The sequence below is a fragment of the Crassostrea angulata genome, chromosome 2, assembly GCF_025612915.1.
Source record: "Crassostrea angulata isolate pt1a10 chromosome 2, ASM2561291v2, whole genome shotgun sequence".
Lineage (NCBI taxonomy): Eukaryota > Metazoa > Mollusca > Bivalvia > Ostreida > Ostreidae > Magallana > Magallana angulata.
The window spans coordinates 58056238-58067555 of NC_069112.1; the positions used below are offsets into that span (position 1 = coordinate 58056238).

At 33.2% G+C, this 11318-nt stretch overlaps 1 protein-coding gene and 1 pseudogene across 1 annotated transcript; one reads left to right on the top strand and one right to left on the bottom strand.

Annotated features, from left to right (window-relative positions):
- Positions 1-4560: 4560 nt before the first annotated feature.
- On the bottom strand, positions 4561-5995 carry LOC128173699 (uncharacterized; annotated as a pseudogene).
- Positions 5996-7201: 1206 nt separating this feature from the next.
- Positions 7202-9363, top strand: LOC128174563 (uncharacterized). The gene is made up of 6 exons (XM_052840084.1): positions 7202-7310; positions 8159-8262; positions 8386-8668; positions 8779-9015; positions 9110-9185; positions 9283-9363. The coding sequence occupies exons 1-5, from the start codon at positions 7202-7204 to the stop codon at positions 9178-9180; spliced, it is 804 nt and encodes a 267-aa protein (XP_052696044.1). The 3' UTR covers positions 9181-9185; positions 9283-9363.
- Positions 9364-11318: the final 1955 nt, after the last annotated feature.

An 11318-nucleotide genomic window follows, 5' to 3' on the forward strand; every position in this document is an offset into this window, starting at 1 on the left:
TCTCTCAGTCCTCATGGGGTAGAAAATTTCATATTTATTTAGTAAATGAATTGCAAAAAATATTTAAATCGCATTTAAAATCTGGTAGAAGTTATATATTTGTCTTTTCTACAAAAAATACAAAAACAAGAAGTATTATGAATTAATGAACCATAGGCTCATTGTATCATATTCAATTTTTTTTCCTTTATATCAGCTGTTGTTGATCATTCTTCTCTGCTATCTTATATATCACAATTGAAAGCATCTGTTCTGCCTCATGATTCAGAAGTCATTTCACTATTTATATCACGGTTTTGAATTTTTTACCTATAGCTATATACATGTAGTAGCTATAATATATAATACATGTAGTACCTTTAAGTAATAAAATGTATTATTTATATAAGTAAATATTTCCTTGCTTAGCCTTATACATTGACTGTTAATACATTATTTATTTAATAAGTGCAACATCGATATGTTAATTCAATCTGAATATTTATAATTATGTATTTCAGGATAACCCATCTGATGTAACAACACTAACAAGCTGATATGCAGCACATCACTGGAAGCCAACTAAACAGCATTTCAAAACCTTTCACCTTTAGCACAGAGTTAGCCATGCACTTCCCTTAATCACTCATTTAAAGTCACTTTTTTAAAGATGAAAAATAAAGTTTGTCGTTTTTAGGATTAACTGAAGGTCAGACGCGGCTTACATCTTGCCTTTCTCTATTTTTTCCTATCTCCAAAATGTGAATATTTCCATTATGTAATTCCATAAATATATTTTCATGTAATGATACCTTCTTTATTCAGATATAAAGTGTTTGATTAAAAGTATATAATATGACTATTTACAAGCATTCAAATGCATTCTGCTTGCTATTTTAAGGAACATTCTATAAATATTCTAGCTCTGACAAGAGCCTGGTAATGTACTCAGAATTTTTTAGAATTACCGTAACCGGTTTTAAATGGATTAATATATCAAGGAAAATTATAAAAAATATAGGAACATCTTGAGTGTCCTTAAAGCTGAATCCATTATACTGAGTATATCAGTTTAAACTTGCATTGTTTTGTTTTTAGAATCATATGATTTACAAATCACATGAAACTAAATACATGTACTAAATATAATGTACTATTGTTGAATGATTATTTTATATTTGTACAATCAAAATGTGAAGCGTTTGATATGTATTATTCCACATGATTAATTTTTAATTAGATACAGTAGAAAATATGAAATGTCAGTTAATATGGTTATTATCAAGTGTACATTTTTTGGTATACATTAAGTAGACCCACATCCAGATAAAAGATAATTAAGTTAATAGAGTGTATATTTTTGAAACTGTCCAACAATTGGTACATTTACATACTTCAATGACCACAATTAATTTTATGCTGTATTATAAGTATAGCATGTTAACACAAATGCGATTTAACTAGACATGTTGAGTGTAGAGTGAATTATGTACCTCAATGTATAAAAAGATAAATGAATTTTGTTAAACATTGGACACTTACAATCTTTGTTTACTGTGTCTGATATGCTTTAGTTTAAAAAACCTATCATTTATGAAGACTCTATTTTCAATTCTACCTTTGCATCATTGGTGAATTCTTCTTTTCCATGCATAAAAAGACTGCAATTTTTTTTCATCATTACATTAAATATTACTTAAAATGAAGTAGTATACTATTGTTTTGAAGACTTATGATAAATACGAAAATTAATTGTGTGTATATATTTATATGTATATTTCACCCTAGCTTTTTAGTTACCGGAATACCCCTCCTTTTTTTGGGGGGGGGGGGGATTAAATGACTAAAGTTTTGCAATGAAATGAACAAATTAATTCTTAACAAAAATCATCTGGTGAAATGCTAATATTCTAATCTTTTCTAAATGCACCTTAACATGTACTAGCTGGTACTAATCAATATCTTAATATATAACTCTATATTGCTATGTCATCAGAATTTTTTCACATCTTTTATATTATGATAAAAAGTTATTTTTGGTGAAAGACTGGAACAAACTATAAACTTTTAAAGGACCTTTGAATTCTCATGTGTATGTAAAATAATTACAAAATGCTGTGATATAGTTCATATTAGAAATATATGAAAGTGTGTTAAAATTATTAAAGTTACATGTTGCAAACTGTGGTGTATAGTGATATTATTGTTTTTAATGAATACTGATGTACAATACAGTTGTATCTATTGTTTTGATTATATGTAAATGTGATGAATCTTCTTATCAATCAATATTATACATGTATATGTAAAAGATTGACATCTTATTAATTTTACCAGACAACTTGTTAGTGCTGTCCATTGTCATTTAGAATTGTACATACATGTACATGAATGTATTAGGTGGTCCAATCATGCTTGGATTAAAAAATAACATTAAAATTTATTATGATTTATGAAAGAAATATTGTTCTTTTAATGAGAGGGGGGGGGGGGAGAGAAAGACAGAGGGAAAGAGAGAACAATCAGAGATATATAAAAAATGGATACTGTGAAATCATTATATAAATAAATTTTGTGGTGGCCTAATTTTTGTGGAAATGGTGTGTACATCTCATCCATGAATTAACTTTCTCCCTGAATTAATAAATCATATTTCCTTTAAAGTATAATATAATAAATGAAATTATATTTACGTACCCACAAAGCAATGCACAAAAATTGTCCCCCACAAATTTTAATGATCCAACAGTATCCTTTCATTATAAAGCTGAAGCCTATGCATGCTCTGAGGCCATTCAACTTCGACAAACTCACTTTTGGTTTCGGGGTCACTATCACTTAAGAAATATAAATTGGAAGAGTAAGCATGTCTACTAGTAGGTTTTATTATCCTGGGACAAGAAGATAAAATGAAAACAATAGAACTTGCATGTCCTTTTAAATGTGGGGAAATTATGGTAAGTTAAGTTTCAGCTAAACTTCTAATCAAAGTTATAATCTTCCAGCTGAGAGCTTTTGTAAATTACGGGGCCACAAAAATTTCTTTACTGCAAAAGGGTTACATTTTAGGTATTTACTTTAAAATTTAATGTTTAATATTCTGGGGGGATGAACCCCCCCCCCCCCCCATCCGCAAATATTGAATTTTATGACACCATCTATAAGGTCCTTGTAACAAATATGTGTAATCTCAGTGGGGTACATTAAGAGTTGTAAGGTTACAAAAACGGTTATTAACATGAACTTATATTCATATTCATTGCTTAACACCCCCTATCCCAACATTCGCAAATATGGTCTGAGACGATGACCAAGGATACGCTGAAAAGAATGTACTTCAAACATAGAAATAAACTATAGATTTTTCCCGCCTTTTTTTACTCCGGGTCTGTTATGACCTATGAACTTGTTACGGGTCAACGAAATCCACGTGATATGAATTTAAATGACAATAACAATCGCAGGGGTGTGTATGTACATAGTAATTCACTTCTTAATTTTTCTGATAGAATGCAGTTGTTTATAATTAAGAATCTTATTACCAAATCTGCAATAGACTGACTGAATTTTAAATGCAAGATGACATTTGTTTACTTCATACGTTAATTACCAAGATGTGACTATTTGAACTTTACAAGTACCTAATATCACTGTTTATTTGCAGAATGTGCAGAACATTGATTATACTGTAATTCAAAATACTACTCAGACTATCAAGTACATGTAGATACTACATGTTGAAATTTACCATTGTGTAAATGCATAAGCATGTGAACTGTATGTTAAAATCATGCCCACGTAAAGACTCATTAAGTACATGTAAAAATTAAGAAGTAAAACATAAGCTAATTATCTTTATTAACATGAGCAAAAAATGTAAAATTAAAGATTACAAGGATTTTTAGTATTTTAATCTTTTGCGACAATATGATAGGTGTGTTTAATGTCATAATTCATCAAAATCACCTGAACTTTCAAAATCTGTCACCTCAGATTCAGAATCTGACACATTTTCATCAGTGTCAATAAAACTACTTTTCAAAGGTCTTTCCAATTGTAACTGTGAACAATCACCACATTTACATTTATCTTCACATATGTCACAACAGGTGTGTTTTTCCATGTCACTATGAATTTCCTGCAGTTCTGAGTCCTTTAGAAAATATTTCATAATGGATACTCTTCTGCAACTTGGATCACGAATAACACATTTCACATCAGTATCAATGTTACGCACGTTGTATGAAATGTGCAGCAATACAGCACAGGATGGATTACCATCTCTACTAATACGCCGATACCTTGGATAAGGTCTACTGTTGTTAGTGGAGGTCCATAGAGAACAAGTGAATGAAATCCTTGAATATCCACTCCCATGCCAAGAGCACTTGTGGCAATAATTATCACTCTGTGGATTTACCAAATCAGAAATTATTTTGTCTTTGGTCTTTTCTGCAGACTCTGAATGAAACATTGCTACACAGTTGATCAAATTTGGACATTCCGATAAAATATATTGATAAATATTGGAATCATCCTTTATAGAATTGCAATACACTAAAGACTTTTGGAATTTTTCCTTTAGTTACTCAAGTCCATCAACAATCCACAGTAATGCCATCTCGACTGAATTGTGCACTTTTTTAACAACAAGTTTAATGTTTGATTTATTTGGTGATAGTGTAATTTACGGGATAATTCAGATTCAAAAGATTTAATGTTTTCTTTCTTATTTTTAAAGAGCATGCTGCACTAAGGGCCAAAAGTGGGGCATCTGGATAAAATGTACGTAATTCTCCTAATTGGGCAAACCAGCCTCTAAATGCTTCTTTTCCTTTGTCTGACTGTAGACCCCTGATAAGAAAATGAATATAGTTTTATACAACTAGGTTATTGGTAAAATATCAGTTTGCTCTGTTTATATTGAAGTGTAACAAGTAAACTGTAGTATTGGGTAGTAAATAATTTGAAACTTCACAAAATCTAACATTATTTTTCAGTGCATCTGTAGGTGGAATGAGATATTCCAGGGGCCTTCATTCTCATTTATTATCTGCCAAATATTTTGAAAAGCTTCATAATGTGGAAAAGTTAAACCTTTTAAACAAATATTTAATTGGAATGAATGTTCAGTTTTACATATTGCAAAAACCTCTTGAGGAACATGCTGTTTTCTATTCTATTTGTACCAAATAAAGTATTATCTTTTAAAAGCATGAGATGCAAAGATATTTTTTAATTATTAAAACTGAAGGATAATAAATATGTCCCTTGAATGGCTTGAAGAATTGATAGTTTTTTATGGGCAATGTTGTGGCAGTAATTTTAAACTAATGTATTGCAGTATTGAATAAAAAAAATGATAAGATTGTATTGCATATCAACAAAAATTTCATACCGTTCATAAAACATACCATGTATATATTGTGTGAAATTCATCCACCACTATAAGGGTAACATTTAGCTCCTGGAAAGCTTTTCTCCATTCTGGTTCTCCAACCAATGTTTATGGTGATGCATAAATCAAATCGATGTCTCCTCGTTTGATTTTTTCATCCATATGTACACTTTCACCTGACAATTTGATATGCATGACATTTACATATCACTAAGTACAAATATAACAGTACAATATACAGGCGAGGAACCCCCCCCCCCCCTCGTTAAATTGACGTTTATAGATATTCATTTAAGTCATGATTTTGTAACAATACCTTTGTAGCCCACGTTTAAATGGCTGATGCGGGATATTTTTTTTGGTCTGGTCCTTCATCAAAGCTATCAAAGGAGAGAACACTAAAACGTGGACTGAACCGGGCCCCTGGTTCATTCGTTTCTGGGCGGCTGCGTATAGCTGAAAAGGCAAAGACTTTCCAAATCCTTTTGGCAGGACAGCTATACAATCCTTCTTTTCTGCTGCGTTTTTTATTATCTGTTTCTGTTCAAGTTTAAATACACTTACGCCAAAATCTGGTAAAATTTCCAAAACAATACTTTCCAAACTGAACGCCGCCATTTTTACGATACAACCGAGAAGTAGTTTGAAACAGATAATATGATTGGCTATCTTTCTATAATTTGATTGGCTGCTATTTTTTTTCTCGCAAAGTTCAATCTGAGATGACCCCGTATGGGATGTTGTTAGATCCTCACAGCGACATATCAAATACGAGAGCGTGAAGGATCTAATTTTAATTAGATTGTTAAAAACCTTTGCCATTTTAACTTTTAAGTCACACAAAATAATTTTTATTTTTATATTGACATCTACTTTTTCTTTGTCTCCTTTGGTGCTCTATGTTTTGAAGATGCTCATCAACCAACAGTTTATATTATTGTTACAACTCAGTTTCAAAACTTTTTATAAATATGCTTGTGTTGTCACTGCTTACATTTATAAAGCATTACCAGTAGTTATTCCTACCTTGATTTTCTAAAAAATTGTGCCAAGAAAAAAAAATAAACTATGCAATTGTGCTAAGATACGATGTTGCCATAATCTTCATTCTTGTTACTTACTATTTATAACATTGGTGCAGCAATATTTTTAATGGAATACATTGCTTAAATTTATGCAACTGTATTTTTTATTAACTGACAAAATTCAATCTTTTTTTTTTTTGGCCAAAACAACATTCAATCAGTATTAGTGCTTTAAAATGTCTCAGTTATTTAAAACTTCTACGTGCATTACACTTAAAAATGCCTATATTTGTAGCTTTCCCCATTATATATTTTCACCCTCAAAGATAAACGATTTGCTTATAAACCTGCATTTTCATTCCTCACAGGTAAATATTTTTCCATTATAAAGGAAAGTTGTAGTCCCAACATGATTGAATATTAATTAACCATGCAAGTACATATTTACAGGGTTTGTTTGCAGCTTAGCAAGTTTATTTTGTTCGCGGCTATGTTAAGGCTGTCCGAAGCTAAATATATATCGAAAAATGATACTATTTTAACTATCGAAAAATGCTTTAACCGAGTGAGTTTCTTTAAACTTTTATTACATAAGTTAACAGTGACATCCAACACTATATTTGATGTATTTTTGTGACGTCATATATTTTTCTTAAGCACGTGAAAAGTGTATTATAACACGGTAAATAATTTATAAAAAGCGCATCGGCGCAAGTGAATAATGACATTAAATCAAAAATAATTTTATGAAAAATCCTTCGAGACTGATAGCCCCCACCTGAGAGTAGGGCCCCGGGAGATGACTCCGGGGCCAATTCGGGTGACGTATCGCCGTGTGGCGGAGATCCGCCAAGTTGAACTCCAGCATTTGGTTGCCCAAGTGAAGACCAATTTCAACCTGCTGTTCGGTCACCAGCTGCGGGGGGCACCATTACCCGGAAGGTGTTGATCATCCGTACCTCCGGGGACCATCCAGAGGAGAGCCAGGATCGAGGCCAGAGGGACTGGAAGGAACCATCCTGGACGACCATCTTTTGTGTTTTACATGTTTTATGAACTGTGGAACTGTGATAATTGATTTGTATCTCGTGTTGGTAAACTGTAAATGTATTGTACTGTGTAAATTGTGTGATGTAGTGTATTTCGGGGGTGGGGGGGGGGGGGTTAACTTCCGTTTATTTTATATCGGACTCGGCGTCCTTTTCGCGGGTTTTCAGCCTCTTTTCCCGGGTATCTCAACAGAGAACCACGTGAAGGTCATGTTATAAGTGTTTATCTATTTTATAGCTGTTATCATAATAATATAACTGTTTTTCTCTTAAGTGATTTGTTACTTGTTTATTGACCACGGAAATCACTTCAAATTTTATTTTTCCGAACTTCTAAATTTTTGCATGAAAATAAGAATTTATTTAAGCCTCTACTGTTTAAGATTGTGCAATGCATGGTGAACTCACCATATATTCGTTGCAATACAGATTAATACATTGCATATAAAGACAAGAACAATTTCACAATAAACATTTTATTATGAAATTTTAAACCGTGTTTTGTAGAATCAAAAGTAATGAGCAATGAACAGGACCTGATGTTTCACGAATTAGCTCATGATTGGGATCAAATGGATTACAGCGGAAGGTCAACGGTCTCCGTTGATTCCCAATTCAACATGTGTACTTATGGAAGAGGACCATATTACAGATCAAGAAATGGCTCCTGAATCCATGGAAACCGATGAAGCATTAACCTCTACTAGAATTGGCAACAACAAGGGTGCATTACAAATGTAAAGTGAATGGATGTACTGAGGATGTGCGAGTTACACTAGATACAGTCTCATCTGCTGTATACTTGAAATGGGTAAGAATTGACAATGATGGACCTGTGATAAATCATTGATAATATTTAAAAAAAATCAATATATGCAATTCCATGTTCATAAAATTTCAACCAAAAGTTTATGTGTTGTTGCTTTCATTTCAGATTTGTAGCAATAAGCACATTGCACACAAATGGCGTTCCCAGTCTCTCCTCAACCGGGGTCTCCACAGTGGGGATGCTCGTATTTCAGCTAGTCTGGTTGCCACTGGAAACAACTTTCAAAAGCTTGCATTGTTTGCAAGTTTTTGGAAATTGCCTTTCCTGTCATCATCTTCATTTTGGAAAATTCAGCGAACTTATGTAGTGCCCAGCATTGTTGAAATATGGGAAAGTCATCAAAATGAGGTTTTGGATGAATTTCGAGGAAAAGATCTTGTTCTTTATGGTGATTAAAATTTTACAGTAGTTTAAATCAGAATGTATAGCTTTAACCTGTAGGTAATTTATATACATGTATTTTAAAATAATGTTAAATGTTCATAATATTTATCCTAGGGGATGGGCGTATGGACAGCCCTGAACATTGTACACAGTACTGCACCTATACACCTATGAAGCACGATACCCATAAAATACTGTGCATCATAACATTGGACAAACGGATGACTGGAGGAAAAAGCGCAGTGCTGGAGAAGGCATGTTTTCAGAAAGCGCTCCAGTTCCTCCTTCATCATAACATTAAAATTGTGGAAATTGTCACAGATGCTCATGTGCAAATAGAAGCTCTAATGAGTAAGTTTACATTAGTACACAATTAAGTGAATACTATTCATATAACAAAAATTGGGTCTGTTTTTTTTAAAGAAACAATGCATTCATTCTTCAGGAAAGGACTATCCCCAAATCAAACACTCGTTTGATATATGGCATGGTTCAAAGGATCTTGGGAAAAAATAACTCAGGTAGGATAAAGTTTTGAATTGATATTGCAACATTATACTGACAATTCTTGTTTAGTAAGGATGAGTGAATTTGAAACATTTTCATTTTTTAACAAAGGCTGAACAGGAGAAAACGAAGAAACCATTGCTGTCGTGGGCTCGAGAGGTCGTCAACCACTTTTGGTTCTGCTCTGCTACAGCTAACACAAAGGAGGATTTTATTGTAAGTCATAAGATCGTATTACAAAACGTTTTGCTTCCAAAATTCTAATAGATCTATTTAATCTCCTTTGCTTTTCTTAACTTTTACAGGGTATGTGGTTTGGCGTTATCCATCATGTTGCCAACGAGCAAGAGAGGATCCTCCCTCAGAGAGTAGGAGCTAGAAGTTCTTTCTTGCATGGGCCTCTAACGGAGGAGCGTAACAAGGGCTGGCTAGAGCCAGGATCACCTGCTCATGTTGCGTTAAGAGATATAGTTCGGGACAAAAGACTGGTGAAGAAAATTTCATATAACTTGAATTGCAGGTTTGTACTGGCTTCAAAATATACATGTTTGCATACATGTAATCATTTTGTCTTTGGAAATGAATGTATACATCTTATTCACTTACTCATTATTTATGGTTAACTTCTTTTTCTTTTTAACAGGGGCACAGCTGCCTTAGAAAATTCCCAGAACTTGATCCTGAAATATACATCAAAGCAGCACTCATACGCTCCACCTGTATACAATGCTAGGAACCTTATTGCTGCTTTAGACCACAACTCAAATTGTGATAGAGATATTTCAAGAAAAAAGGATGGCTCGCAGAGGTAATCCGGTTTCCTTTGTTAAAATGTTTTAATTTCAAATTAATCCAAGAACAAAAATTAAAATTAATCCAAAGAGCAAAAAACTACAAAACATTTTTTTTCAACTTGTTTAGACATCAACGATACTTTAGCAAAAAGAGTGGGCGGTGGTCAACCTATGGGGTTAAGGAAAAGAAGAAGTATCCGTACTCCGAGAAGCTGATGAAGGCCTAGTATAATATCCAAACGCTACCACGAGACAGCGACATCTTTCATCCGTGCTACTCCACAAAAGCCTTGTGGTAGATTTATTGGCCATACCTATACTGCAAAGGAAAAGAGTTGCCCTTAGGTGCTTTAGTGCGCCGCCACCTAAATGATACTTTTAAACCCAGGAAGCGAGATAAATACACTTTCGCATACGATTGACCCACTGTGGGAAATTTGGCTAATAAGGAAGGCATCGTTATGAAAGTCTGCGTAGATTTGTACAAAAATCTTATGCCACCTGAGGCTATATTTCTTGGACTTAAACACAACTCAATACATGAATGTTCACGACAACCTCATTCGTCGAACTTGTGCAACTGTTGAGAAAACTACTACATGAGTGTAGAAAGAATGAAAAAGTACCTTAATAATGTTAATCCATGTGGAGGGACAAAGTTGCCTCAAAAATGTGAGTAAATGTAGGTAGAGATACAGATTTTAAAAAATAGGGGCATAACTATTCAATGTTTTATCTGGTGTATCATTTACTTGACACATATTTTTTTAATGTAACATTGTTTTTGCAGAAGCGAAAATTGAAAAATTCCTTTAAGACACACCTCCACTATGCGTCTCTAAGCTACAACTTAAAGGCGGGAATAGACGAGTTTTTTTCCAGGCGTGGAAAAACAGGAACATTCTTAGACAACCGAAAGGAGATCTGAAACACACACATCTCATCTCCTGGACTAAAAGTAACGAGAATGTGAAGAATCAATTGTTACATGATGTTATCTGCGGTGATATTTCAGTCAGGGGGTTTAAAGATCGATGTTCAATAGAATCATTTCATGCATATCTTTTACAATTTTATGCTATGCTATGGTATATGATTTTAATGATATGCTATGAGATTTGTATGCCATGCTAGGAGATTTGTATGCTATGGTATTTGAAATTGAAGTGAACCTTGTCAGTATCTTTTCATCACTTTCATCTCAATTGACGTACAACTCATCAACTAATATTCTCTTGTATATTTGTTAACTCGTTCTTGCGATCACTGATACCCATAGACAAAATCTTATTGCTAGCGCTCTCGAGCGCTACCAACTACGTTAGTCTTTTTTTTTTTACTGGAATACACATG

Coding starts and splice junctions, on each gene's coding strand:
- LOC128174563 (XM_052840084.1), top strand. CDS start 7,202: ATGACTCCGGGGCCAATTCGGGTGACGTATCGCCGTGTGGCGGAGATC. Junction 7,311..8,158: donor CAATTTCAACCTGCTGTTCG/GTCACCAGCTGC, acceptor AACCTCTACTAG/AATTGGCAACAACAAGGGTG. Junction 8,263..8,385: donor CTGCTGTATACTTGAAATGG/GTAAGAATTGAC, acceptor CTTTCATTTCAG/ATTTGTAGCAATAAGCACAT.